At 53.3% G+C, this 12,879-nt stretch overlaps 5 protein-coding genes across 5 annotated transcripts; 3 read left to right on the forward strand and 2 right to left on the reverse strand.

The window, feature by feature from the left end:
* Positions 1 to 1,646: 1,646 nt before the first annotated feature.
* On the reverse strand, positions 1,647 to 2,206 carry CONPUDRAFT_131066 (uncharacterized protein). The gene is made up of 2 exons (XM_007775471.1): positions 2,015 to 2,206; positions 1,647 to 1,968 (listed from the first exon to the last, which is right to left on the reverse strand). The coding sequence occupies exons 1-2, from the start codon at positions 2,171 to 2,173 to the stop codon at positions 1,690 to 1,692; spliced, it is 438 nt and encodes a 145-aa protein (XP_007773661.1). The 5' UTR covers positions 2,174 to 2,206; the 3' UTR covers positions 1,647 to 1,689.
* A 561-nt stretch (positions 2,207 to 2,767) lies between these two features.
* CONPUDRAFT_85000 (uncharacterized protein) lies at positions 2,768 to 5,455 on the forward strand. The gene is made up of 11 exons (XM_007775472.1): positions 2,768 to 3,197; positions 3,252 to 3,330; positions 3,385 to 3,455; positions 3,543 to 3,915; positions 3,977 to 4,060; positions 4,113 to 4,178; positions 4,232 to 4,340; positions 4,404 to 4,722; positions 4,814 to 5,073; positions 5,141 to 5,170; positions 5,232 to 5,455. Exons 1-11 carry the CDS (start codon positions 2,969 to 2,971, stop codon positions 5,307 to 5,309), a joined length of 1,698 nt encoding a protein of 565 aa, XP_007773662.1. The 5' UTR covers positions 2,768 to 2,968; the 3' UTR covers positions 5,310 to 5,455.
* A 569-nt stretch (positions 5,456 to 6,024) lies between these two features.
* CONPUDRAFT_18351 (uncharacterized protein) lies at positions 6,025 to 6,723 on the reverse strand (the record flags this gene model as incomplete). Its single annotated transcript, XM_007775102.1, has 1 exon — positions 6,025 to 6,723. A coding segment is annotated over one exon (699 nt), but the record flags the coding sequence as incomplete, so codon positions are not given.
* A 1,137-nt stretch (positions 6,724 to 7,860) lies between these two features.
* On the forward strand, positions 7,861 to 8,661 carry CONPUDRAFT_64787 (uncharacterized protein; the record flags this gene model as incomplete). Its single annotated transcript, XM_007775171.1, has 1 exon — positions 7,861 to 8,661. A coding segment is annotated over one exon (801 nt), but the record flags the coding sequence as incomplete, so codon positions are not given.
* A 1,462-nt stretch (positions 8,662 to 10,123) lies between these two features.
* On the forward strand, positions 10,124 to 12,770 carry CONPUDRAFT_168982 (phosphoglycerate mutase-like protein). The gene is made up of 5 exons (XM_007775473.1): positions 10,124 to 10,272; positions 10,363 to 10,919; positions 10,987 to 11,156; positions 11,226 to 11,424; positions 11,490 to 12,770. The coding sequence occupies exons 2-5, from the start codon at positions 10,491 to 10,493 to the stop codon at positions 12,612 to 12,614; spliced, it is 1,923 nt and encodes a 640-aa protein (XP_007773663.1). The 5' UTR covers positions 10,124 to 10,272; positions 10,363 to 10,490; the 3' UTR covers positions 12,615 to 12,770.
* The last annotated feature ends 109 nt before the right edge of the window (positions 12,771 to 12,879 follow it).

The following is a 12,879-nucleotide window of genomic DNA, read 5'->3' on the forward strand; positions in this document are numbered from 1 at the left end:
CCTTCATGTTGGGATCGGTAACAGTGAAGGGAATGTTGATGAGATCCGTTTCTATCCTCCTCCAGATTCTGCCCATTGTGGTAAATTCTTTTTCCAATAGAAAACCTCTTAGCGGTGACTTAATGGCACGGGCTGCATAGCATGTGATGCCTAGCGCGTAGACATCAAAGGACATCTCCGGTAAGAGGGGGGCCATGTCGAACATGTTGTAGTCTTGGGTTGTGATGACGATTTCCTTGATTACTTGGAATGCCTTTGACGACTTGTCGAAGAAGAATCGCATAATACCTTGTCTTCGATCTGAGCCGGACGCCACGGCGACAGGAAGGATAACCAGAGGTACACGCAGACCTTTACTGGTGAGTGCCATGTCGAGCTTGTTTGAGGAGCCCGTGTCACGGTGATACGTGTGTATGTAGCTACGCGGCGAGGCAGGGAAGCACCGCGTAGCGTGATGCATGGCCGCCATTCCACCCCAGTTTAGGACAGAGGGATCTCCTCCTGTCATCATGATTGCTTCGACAAGGCGACAAAATGCGCGGTCAGCGCCTTCTCCATACGCTATCGCGATCGACACATCGAAGACACCCATCAATGAATAGGCCATGTCCTCTTCTCGCGTGACTTGTCGCTTCGCTGCCCACGACATGCGCCGGTCGATGTTGATGGGCGATGGATCGAAGTCGCACATCTCCCATGTATATATCCCCGTCGCCGTATAGACTACACGTAGAGGCTCGGAGCTTATCTCCTTGTCGCTGGGCGAGTTGGGGGCCTGAGAGAGCCGGCGCCAGTCTCTGTCGAAGAATGGATTCTCCGCGGCGCAAGGAGCTCCTGCAGCGTCCATCCCCTGCGGAACCACTCGTCCTGCGACATGTCCACGAGAGACGTGGTCTGAGCAAGGTGAACGACGCAGACGGTCGCATTTCGGTACCATCTGAACATCGAGCGGATGGATTCGTCTAGCTCGACGCTGCTTGTTTTGTCGATACAGCAGGTGTCGACCCATGCGAAATGAATGCCCTGGCGAGTGACTTCCTGACAAAATGCGACGATCTTTCTCCATCCAATCGACTGCAGAGATCTGACTCGTCCGAAATCCTGCAAAGCAACCTCTTCTGCAGACCATCTATGGGATAAAATGGCGTACTTGACGGTCTCCTGGACCAGATCACTTACGGCAAGTTGCCGCTGCCTCCGCGTGCGACTTTGCACGAATTGTTGCTCGTCAAGAGAGAGTTGACTAAGAAGTGGTTGGAAATAGTCCTTCACCGCTTGCCGTCCGACGAGCTTGAGATCGCCATTGAGACCGCACTCGATGAGGCGTATCGGGATGCTGTTGTTGACATATCTGTCAAACTCCTCACTAATCTCGGTAGAGGCCATGATTACGATAGTCTACCACCAGAAGGTTAGAAGCCCGTTCATATAAACGCATAGCTTTGGTCGACTTACATATGCGCGGAGGAAGATCAAGGGATGCTTTGAGGCGATGAGGACCCAAGGTGTTGTTATCGGCGCAGTCTCCACGTGCATCACGAGCGGATCGCACACCGCCCCAAACCTAAGTTAACATTCACCAAGTTTTAACTCCGTCATAGCGAAACTCAGAACACAGGCAAGAGCTTCTACATTGATTGAGTTCACGGATACAGAAAGGCAGCATATAGAATAGCCTATGTTCTCCGTTTAGCTTTCCGGAGCTAACTTTTCGTATTGAGGAACTCCATCGATCCTTCTTAGCCACGGCCTCCGACGGACGCAGAATATCTCCTGCACAGGCTTCCAGTCGGTGGCGTCATCTAGTGTGCCACTCTGCAGCATGACGAGATTTTTGTCCTCTGTCGTTGTTTCGAACATGGATGAGCCGCAAATGGCGCAGAACCAACGTGTCAGGGTGTTTCCGGAGGAGGTAGAGGAAGTTGAGTAAGACTTCAAGGTGCCCTGACCAGAAACAATCTCGTACTCCTACAAAGAAATCAGCTATAGATAGTGAAAGATGCGATGTGCGGACCTCTTTGTGAACCCCCAGATTGGCTACAAAGGCGGAGCCAGACGACTTTTGGCAGTCGATGCAGTGGCAGACATTGTACATCACTGGTTTCTCGGCAGATAACTCGTAGCGGATCGCGCCACAGAGACAAGAGCCTCGGCGAGGACTATCAAACGACATGATATCTAGCTATCAGAGAGGTTAGGATTACCCTGTAAGATTGTAATAGCGTAGCGCACCAAATGAGTCAGGGTCTCACTCCGAGGTCGAGATGAGCTAGTCTTGTTCGGGACCGAAATGTGAACCAGGCGCTTGCCAGGCGCATTTGGAGGAGCCAATCCTACGTTCTCTGAAAGAGCTATTGATAAGTTAATGATCGTTTCGAATATTATGGTTCTTTTGCGCATGACAGATACAAGACAGCGAACATAACATTCCACGGCATCGTTGGACGCGTTGCGTTCAGCGTTCGTGACGCGTCGACGATGCGTGTAAAACAGCCGAACGCGTCAGAACCGCTGCCATCAGGCTATAACTAAGCGTATGCCCATGACACGACGTGTTAACCTGCTATTTCATGCTGGATGGATGCTTGCAGCTGCTCTTGTTGCCGTTGGAGTAAGCCATGGCCCAGCGTGGTCTCAACATGGGGGTTGTTGACAAGCCGGGCCAGCACGGTTCTATCCCCGCTTGGGCCGGCTTCAATTTCTCCCCGCATGTGATTGTCGTGGGCACCGCACTCATCTCCCCCACGTCGATCTCTCTTGTCCATCTCTTTGCGTCGTTGACCACCTTTCTTGGACTGGTACTCTCTCGTGGACTCAAGAGCGCTCGTTTTCTCATTTTCACCCTGCTTACTTTCAACGCCCCTCTTGATACTCGATATCCTACTGTCTTTACTAGACTTTGGACACAAGGCGGACGAACCGAAGCCAGAAGCCGACGAGCCGTTCACGAGGCACCCCAAACGAAGTCATGGACTCCGACAAGAATCATCCAAAACCCCAACTACCTCGCCAGCCTTCTTACATCCAATTCACCCCCAAACGCGCCATGGCTTCGTTTGAGAATCTTGTTGCACTCGCCAATCACCAGGAGCGGCTCCGCGAGGCGCGCAAGATCGTGTGGAGGAATAGAGGAGAGCCTGCCGCAGAGCTTGATTCAGTGTGGGAATGTATAGAGCATGCTGGACGGGGTGGGATGAGTGAGTATATGCGTCTGCTTCAGTTGGGGCAATTAGGCTGACGCGTAGGCGAAGGGGCGGGCGCAATTGCATTCGCCCTTCGCGCATCTGTAAACATGGTACTGGCTTTGTTCAGGCTGGGGAAGGTCCCCAAGTGCGTCTCTATTTTCATCACTCTTCTGTCCTTCTTCTAAGTAGGTCTGACAAGGCAATTGCGCTCAACCCTGATCCTTCGTGCGATCTTTGGGCAGGACTCGTTCCGCTTCGCCGCCATGATGGGTTAGCACTCTTGACATAGGCACCTTCACGACGAGCAACTGACCTATCCTCTTTTCCCCCGCGTAATCTTCAACGGTGGCTTCACAGGCTCCTTCGTATCGATCTACAAAGCCCTCCTCAACGCTCTCCCTATCCTTTTCCCCGTATCCGACCTTAAGAATGGCAACAACCATGCACACGCCTCACCATTCGATGACGAGGACGATGAAGAGGACGAGAGCGACTTCGCCGACTTCCAAGCCAACACCTCTCCCACCGACCAGAACCGACCCGTCCCGCGCGTCATGATGGCCCAGCGGCATGCGCGACTCTCGTCCGCGGCACAGGCACATCAGGAGTGGGTGAGGAAGAAGACGAGACGATGGCACTCAGTCTTGGCGGGCGCTGTTGCGGGTGGGCTGGCGGTGATGTTTGAGAAGCGATCGAGGAGGATTACGATTGCTCAGCAGCTATTTGTCCGGTGCGCAAAACTTGGTTGGCCTCCTCTGCGCATGAAAGTCCTGACTATCTGTGCATCGCAGTGGACTCCAGGGTTCGTATAACGCGTATACCTCAAAGTGGGGCTGGCATATACCCAACGGGGAGGCCATTGTTTTCATTCTTTGGTACGTGCTTGCCTTGCGACGCTCGAGCTGTTTTTCTTACAGCTGTTTGCAGCTGTGGTCAGATCGTATATTCTCTCTTTTGTCATCCAGAAACGTTACCCCGTTCCTACAACAACTGGTGAACATGAAGTCCTCTATATCCTCTACAGACCGCTGACGCATAGATACAAGGCTGAGGACAGCCGCCGGTGCACCCCCAGAAGCATTCGAAATGATTCGGGATTTAACGCGCGAAGGACGTTTCGATGTTGCAGACCTCGACAGAGTTATTGCCCGAGGGGTCAGTCAAACACCTCCCCTCATCTTTCTCCAGCCATCCTGACACTCTGCAACTCCTTTTTAGGACGCGACCCCCTCCAACTTCACACAAATGCTCAGCCGGCGCTCCAAGGCACTCGCGGACCCGCCCGACTTCGGACCTCCGTACCCGCCATGCGGCGCAGTGCACCCTTGGGTGCAGTCATGCATGGCGGTGCCTATCCCTCGGTTCGTGGCCGTATTCCGCTGGGCGTTCTCCATCTACGGCGTGCTACACTTCATCCCGATGCTCCTCTTCAAGCGGCGTGCTGTCATGGATGCACCGCGGCACATGATGGGCCGCGCGCTGTGGGGCACGATGCGGAGCTCGGCGTTTATGGCGTCGTTTGTGGCGATATTCCAGGGTACGTCCGATGTTCTCTACGCTTGACCCTCCTTCCTGTCCCCTATTTCCTTCGATGAAGTAGAGTCAACTGACGTGGTCATCGCACATAGGCTGGTTCTGCTTCAAGAATTGGTTGCATGCCATCCTTTCTGCGTCGCCTGCATGCCCGCCTTGGCTTGCGAACGCATTCGGGTCGCGGCTGAGCTACGGATTTGGTGGGCTCTTTGGTGCGCTGAGCTTGTTCATTGAGGAGAAGCGGCGGCGCGGCGAGCTGGCGATGTATGTTGTGCCCAAGGCGCTTGAGAGCGCGTGGCTCACGGCCCGCGGAAAAGGGTGGGTGTTCAGGACGGGGCAGGGGGGCGAGATGGCTGTAAGTGTTGTTTTGGTTTGGTTTGTGCCTGAGAGGTGAAGTAGGTGCTGACTTGGTTTGGTGACAGTTGACCGCGTTTGGGATGGGAATGGTTATGGTGAGTTTTTCCACTTCTAGCGTGCTTTTGGTAGGAGAAGGTGCTGACGTGTGATGTACAGAGTATATATCAGAACGACCCACAGCATCTATCTGGGCTCGTGCGGAGAATCTTGTACCAGTTCATCGGGCCAAACTAAGATTCTTTTACGACCGTGATTGGTGGTGGCCAATCGACGATGTCTTGGTTGGGAGATACCATCGTGTGCTATCCATGGAGTCACGTTATATGTACGACAGTAAGGATGGTAATACTCATATTGCAGTAATGGCGTTGAAGTACTTAAGTCACAAGAATACAGTTTGAATCATATCGTGTGTGAGTCGCAAAGCCTCGCCCGCATGTAACTTGAAAGCTACCTCAATGAAATCGGTGGGTACTCTTTTCCAAACTTTGCCATCCTGTTCCATCATCTGTTCGTTAGGTCCTTCGGTCATAGATCCCTCCAGTAAATATCCGATCATAGGGGAAAATATCGCAGGCGTCACCTCTCGCGACGCTAAGTGGAGGCTCGCGGGATTATAATTTGTAACTCCCAGAGCGTAAATTGTGTGGGTATGTGCCGCGGCAGAGGGCGAATATGCAGCGAGGGAGATACCATCCTGAGGCGAAACTAGCAGCTGACCGACTCCTTTGCCCCCGATAGGCCCCTGAATCGAGAGGCAGTATTGAGCACGCGATCTTCCATCGGGGTGCTGCCTTGATCTTTCTAGCTTCAGAGGCAAAATGACGAGAGAAACGCGCAGGCCCCGACTGGTGAGTGCCATGTCGAGTTTAGACGAATTTTCTGGGCTGCGTTCTGGATGATCGCTGAAGCTTTGTGGTGACGCAGGAAGACAATCTGTGGCGTGGTGGGCTGCTGGATCTCCACTCCAGTTCAGTACTGACGGGTCTCCGCCTGCAAGCATAACAGCCTCAACGAGTCGACAAAAGGCTCTATCGGCACCCTCTCCGTAAGCAGTTGAGATTGAGACGTCAAAAAGACCCATGAGCGAATACGCCGTATCTTCCCCTCGGGTAACGTCTCTTTTCGAAGCCCAAGACATGCGCACATCGACTTGGGAAGGAGATGGATTAAACTCGCACAGCTCGGCCAGAGGGATTCCGGTGGCTTTAGAGGCGACAGCCAAAACTTCGGAGTTTTCGTCTTTGTCGTTATCTTGAGCTGAATTCTCGGTTGAAGTGAGGCGTCTCCACTGCCTGTCAAAGAAGTGGATCTTCTTCGGTGCTAATAGCTCCTGCAGTGTCCAGCCTCTACGGAACCATTCGTCGCCCACCATATCATTGATTGAGGTGGTCTGAGCAAGATGAATGATGCAGACAGCTGCGTTCAGATACCACCGAAACATCGAGCGAATTGACTCATCCAACTCGGTGCTACTTGTCTTATCAATGCAGCAGGTGTCGATCCAAGCGAACTGTATGCCTTGACGAATGACTTTGTCGTAGAAATGCACGACCTTTTGCCATCCGATGGATTTAAGACACTTCTTGCTCCCAAAGTCTTGGAAGGTGAGTTCATCTTCCGACCATCTGTGAGAGAGAACAGCATAGTTGACCGTCTCTTTCACTAGCCTGGCGACGGTGTGACGGCGTTGCACGCTGCCGATCTTCCCATGCTTTTCTTCGGTGATCTGAACCTTGCTGATGCGGGGCTTAAAGTGGTTCTTTAGAGTCCACCGTCCAACAAGCTTCAGCTTGCCTGTGGAATCACGATGAATGAACCGAATCGGTATGTCGTTTCCGACATATCGATGAAATTCCACCTCAATATCGTTAGGAGGCGTGGGCGTCGCGGGCTCCGCACAGCCGGCCCGGGGTGACTACATTCGCGCAAGAATATTTTAGCATGGCGTTTAACCTTATATATGCGATATCTGTATCACATACATCATCTGTCAAAGAACGCTCGACATCCTTATCCAACTGGCAGATACTCTTGAGCCAGTTCTTTGAAAGCTGTGGCTTGGCGTGAAATGGCATATTCTTGCCGTTGCGGCTCGGAGCTGTGCGGTCAAGTGGAATTTCTCTGTTGCTTAAATCTCCAAAGTGGCGCATAGCATTCACAAATAGACGCTAAGTCACCACAGCAGTATTAATAAAACCTTGTGTGTTGTTCGGCATGCTGTCAAGTTTGAATTGGCTCCACAGCTACTTACAGTCTATAGACATAGCTTTTTGGCGTTAGCGCATCATGCATACAGTACGCTCGCCAATTCCGTTCTTATTCGTTCGCCAAGTAGGGATAAATTTCAATCAGGTGCAATCGAGCATTAATAGACACAGGACTTACCGAGCATACGGACCGCTTCAGGCTGTACTGGTGAATAAAATCATTGCCAGTGTTTAACATCTCGGCGGGTCACCTTGTTGATGCTTGGAGTCCGGACACTTTACGTGATGGGAGCTCATTCATATAAGGCTGGTTACGCTGTACGAAATCATTTCGTAGTTTTCAACGCCTTTGACCATCGCTTAAGACCTCTTTTCTAACAAGTAGGCTCCTCGGCCCGGGTACTAGACACGTCCGCAACGGTGAGGAAACACGAGCTGCGATGAATCATTCTACTTATCTGACAACATGGAAGAAGATGCATGGTGAAATTGTGGAAGACCTTTACAAAGAATACATCTTCAGCGACATCCCAACGCGCCTCATATGCGTTACGGACCTGGATAACCTGAAGATCATGGATAGAGTCGAGGTTCATAAACATTTTCAAGGCGAAGTCGACAAGCTCAAGGTAGAAGAAATTGACAACACCAACCCTGAATACGAAGAGAATATTCGCAAACGAATCGCAGCCATTGTTCGCTACGCCATTTTTTCTCACCGATGGGTCATAGGCGAGCCCACATTTACCAACATGATGGGGGGAATACCTCTGGAGCTCAAGAAAGAGAGCGGATACATTAATCTGGAAAAGTTCTGCGGAAGGGCTCACTCAATGGGGTATAGTTTTGCGTGGTCGGACTCCTGCTGCATCGATAAACACAGGAGCTCAGAGCTAGATGAAGCTATACGATCGATGTTCAGATGGTATCGCCACTCGCATATTTGCATTGCGTACCTTGGTCAAACACACAGCATTGAAGATATGGGTCAAGATCAATGGTTTAAACGAGCCTGGACCCTACAGGAGCTCATAGCCCCACTACACCTCAAATTCTACACAGCAGATTGGAAAGAGTTATGCCCCGGACAGCCAAACGACAAAGTTCCTGGGCAACTCTTGACCAAGCTGTCTACCATCACTACTATCCCAGAGCACGATATTACCGACTTCTCTCCTGGAACGGATAGGATCAGTGAGAAGATGTCTTGGGCCGGTACGCGGCGGACCACCCACGTTGAGGACGTTGCATACAGCCTTATCGGGATCTTTGACGTTAGCCTCGTGATCGCGTATGGAGAGGGACGACACGCGTTCTTCCGTCTCATGGAAGCCATCATCCAGCGGTGCAATCACTGGGACATATTCGCGTGGAAAGGCGCGCCATCACCGTACAACGCGGCGCTTCCTTCTTCTCCTACTTGCTATGCGGTGCGAAACAACCTGCCGCAGGGCCAGAATGCCCTCATCCCCGAGTACTTAAAGGAACGCTTGTACAGCACGGGAGACGTATCGTTTTCCCTCACCAACCGTGGCCTTCACATCAGATTACTCTTCCTCAACGTAACCAGCAGCTCCACGGAACGTCCTTCGAGCGGCCCACATAATATGATATTGCACCATTCCGATGGGGTGATTGAAGACGTGGTCGTGGAGTTTCGTGTGTTACCTACGTGGGTCACAGAGGAAGATGGCAAGATAGCTCTTGGAATACTGGATTACCTGACGGAGGATGGGTCACCAACAGGGCTAATCGACAAACATAGGACGTTCACGGCCTTCCTTCTGAGGCTCAACTCTACCTCTAGCCGGCGGGGATGGGAGAAGGTGGTGACATTGAACTTGCTCACAGTAAGGCCCATTACATGTGTTCACGGGAAGTTTCAAGAGGTGTGGCTTTGAGAACTACTCCTCTGTCGCATATGAAATATACGACATACATAATCATCTGTAGTATATCCCGTAAATCGCTTAGGCTGCGCAAAGAAGCGCGAGGATGAATCATTGACGAGCTAATCCGTGTAAACCAGCGGAAGTAATGCCGAGCGAATTTTACGCGGTATTGATTCGAAACTGAACCTCCGCTTACTTGATGTTCATCCGGACACCTGGAGAGACATGCCAAAAATCGCGCAAACTCAACACGGCGAGGCTAATCACTGGCATGCCCTAGACTCGTGACCGGTCAGCGCTTTTGCGTTCGGAGATAATCATATCGCCGATCGCACCGTACAGCCCGAAGAAGACGGGGATGGGCGTCTCCAGCTTCCTGTCCCACTTCCCTGACCCAATGATCTGTCAGAATCGCTGGTGAATGGAAGAGGTTTAACTCTGGAAGCACCAGTCTCATTCCAGGAGATGATATCTTCAGATTGTTGGCAGCGCACTGGGACAAGGAAAGGTGCTTACAAGGAAGGGCGGCTTGCGTGGATTTGTCACGGTTAAGCATCCGACACACACCGAAGGCAATCGTGCCTGGCGTCAAGGTAACTTGGAAGAGCTCTAGATGATCGTGAGTCGCAAATGAGTCGCATACCCTCCGAGTTGTTGTCGCAGGTTTGCGAGCAAAACCTAACCTAGCATAGAGAAAAGGGCACGAGGTTGTCTAAGTCCACTCGAGACAGCGACACGGCCAATGAGGCCAAACAAGTTCGCCTTTCCCGAGCAAGCATCGACGAGTCGACGAGGCTGCAAGGATGCAACGTGCGTTCAAACGCCGCTTTTAGCATCCCCGGCGGTGTTCGCGCCACCCAATGACAGGTCAGGGAGCCGCACCACCAACCTCACGCGGAGCGAACGTGCGTGTTGGCGATGTCAGCGTCGCACCCGAACAGCACACATGCTTCATCTCGCTGCAGAGCCCAACATCATCGCTCTGTCGTCCGCTTGCGAACATGGCGCAAATCGGACAGAGTGGGCCTTTTTCGCGTTTTTCTCTCCAACTCCTCCAAGGACTGGCCTCGGTCGTGCAGACGGGGACCTCATTAGGTGAGCGACGCTCCACCGTGACGGCAATCTATAAGCCTGAACGGGGCTGGTTTATTCGTAAAGGTTGACGACCCCCCGCTCCACCCACAGCCTCATCTTCGACCATCCAGGCCACGAAGAACATCCCAGAAGGATCTGCACCGGATCTACGCATACATCCTATCTCTTGAGGACGACGACCTAGCACAACAACGACCAGGGTATACCACGATACCATCATGACCTACACCACAGATCGCCAACCTTCGCCATGCCTCAAGACCTCCAAGGAGGCTTCGACACACTTCCACCACGGTGACGACCCAGAACGCGCATCCCTTCTCGATCCCACCTCCCCCGCCCGTCCCTCGCGCAGACCGTTTCGCGCACGCGCACCCCTCCTTGCCATCTTACTGCTCATCCCGCTCGCACTATGGGGCGCTCGACACCTTCCACATCTCCCCCGCTCTTCTCGACCGCCCGTGCAGCTCGCCGACATGGCAAAGAACGCATCGTTGCAAGACGAGTGGGAGGCCATCCAGAACGAAACGGCGTCTCTGGGCATCGCGCGCGGTGTACAGCGCAGCTGGTCGAACTACAGCCCGTACTACCCCGCAGGGAGCTACGAGAGTCCGCCGGAGGGGTGTGTGGTTGATCAGGTACACTTGGTGTGTTTCCGTTTCTTCGATGAATTATCAGAGAATGCGATGCTAAAATAGGGTATATGCGCGGTAGCTGCAACGGCATGGTGCGCGTTTCCCGACTTCGGGCTCGGAGGGACGGATCCTGCAGGCGCTGGGGAAGCTCAAAGCCGCTGCCCCGTACGAGGACCCCGCGTTCGCGTTTTTGGAGAGGTTTAGGTGGATGCTTGGGCAGGCGGATTTGATTCCCCTGGGTGCTGCGCAGTGCGTTTTCATCATTGTTCATGTCCCTCCCAGGGCGCTTATCCTGTTGTTTGTTATCGCCGCGGCCAGGTCGTTCGATGCAGGGGGCGTTCATTACTCCCGCTACGCGCATCTTGTCGGTCCAGAGTATAACGCGGATCAGATGCCCTTTGTCAGAGCATCAGACGCGTCGAGGGTGGTCGACAGTGCACATAACTGGTCGGCGGGGTTCGCTGCCGCGAGTGGGAATAGGTGGCATCCTCTGCTATCGGTCATCATCGATGAGAATGTGCGCATAATCTATGCTATGACTGCATGTATGCGCGCAGATCTGACGTCTGACGCTAATAATAGGTGGGCGCGAACAACACACTGGACGACAACTGGTGTCCTGCGCACAACGCCGACCGCGGGCCGGAAACAGCGTTTCTCATCCGCGGGCTCTCCGCCGCGCTCGAGCGCATTCATAGGATCGCGCCTAAAGCGACGACGTTCGACACGGACGACGTGCGCGAGCTTCTCGGCGCGTGCGCGTTTGACACCCTCGCTCGTTGGGTGCCCGATCCCTCGTCCTCCCCATCAGCCCCAGAAGACGGATACAGTTCGTCGGGCGGCCACGGCTCGCCCTCCCCCCTCTGCGCGCTGTTCTCCCCCTCCTTTGAAAGCGACGACGAGTCGAACGAGTGGGCCTCGTACGCGCGCGCGGCGGACATCGAGAAGTGGTTCGACGTCGGCCCGGGGAACAAGCTTGGTCCAGTTCAGGGGGTCGGGTATATCGCGGAGCTGCTCGCACGGTTGACCGACAAGCCTGTCGAGGACGGGACGAGCACGGATGCGGGGCTGTATTTTCCGCTTGGAAGGAGGATGTATGTGGATTTCAGCCATGAGGGGGCGATGAACGCTGTTTATGCTGCTATGGGGCTGTTTTATGATGCGGAGGAGGGTGTCGCTGTGAGTGGTCTGAAAGACGGGGGAATATGGGCGGGTGAGGGCGAGGGCGAGGGCGAGGAAGATGGGGGTGCCGAGGTGGCGAAGAAGAAGCACAAGCACAAGAATAAGGAGGCGGAGAAGAAGGACAGGAAGCGCGCGTCGAAGGTGCCCGAGACGTGGCGCGCGAGGGATATGGTGCCGTTCTCGGGGCGGATGGTTGTTGAGCGGTTGAAGTGCGATGCGTCCTACGCCCCTTCGTCGCCCTCAAATGACGACATGGGCGATCTTGACTTTGAAGACGAGCTCGACTCCAACTCAGACCTCGATGCTGTGAAGAAGAAAAAGGACAAGTACCCGGATACGTACGTGCGTGTGCTCGTGGACGATGCGTTGCAGCCGCTGGCGTTCTGCGGTGCTGGGGAGGACGGCGTGTGCTCGTTGAAGAAGTTTGTCAAGAGCCAGAAGTTTGCGAGGAAGACGGGGCAGAAGCGGTGGGAGAAGTGTTTTGCGTGTAAGTCTGGGATTAAGAAGAGGAAGAACAAGTGTTAGGTATTTTGAGCATTACGGCGCATTGGGCATGTGTGCCATATAGGCACAGTAATCGGCTATCAGGACGGTTAAGGTATATCGAGTATACGTATAACCATTATAATAGGGAGCCAGGTTGGCGCGTATCTTGCAATTGAAGCATACCTGCGGTAGTTTTCACTTGGAAGATCCTTTGGAAGGTAGATGAGCGTTCCTTCTCATCTGCTGTCGTTTTGCTCTCGCCGAGGGTATATAAATTGATACCTTGGCCCGAGGTTACTGACAA

This window comes from Coniophora puteana (assembly GCF_000271625.1).
Source record: "Coniophora puteana RWD-64-598 SS2 unplaced genomic scaffold CONPUscaffold_14, whole genome shotgun sequence".
Lineage (NCBI taxonomy): Eukaryota > Fungi > Basidiomycota > Agaricomycetes > Boletales > Coniophoraceae > Coniophora > Coniophora puteana.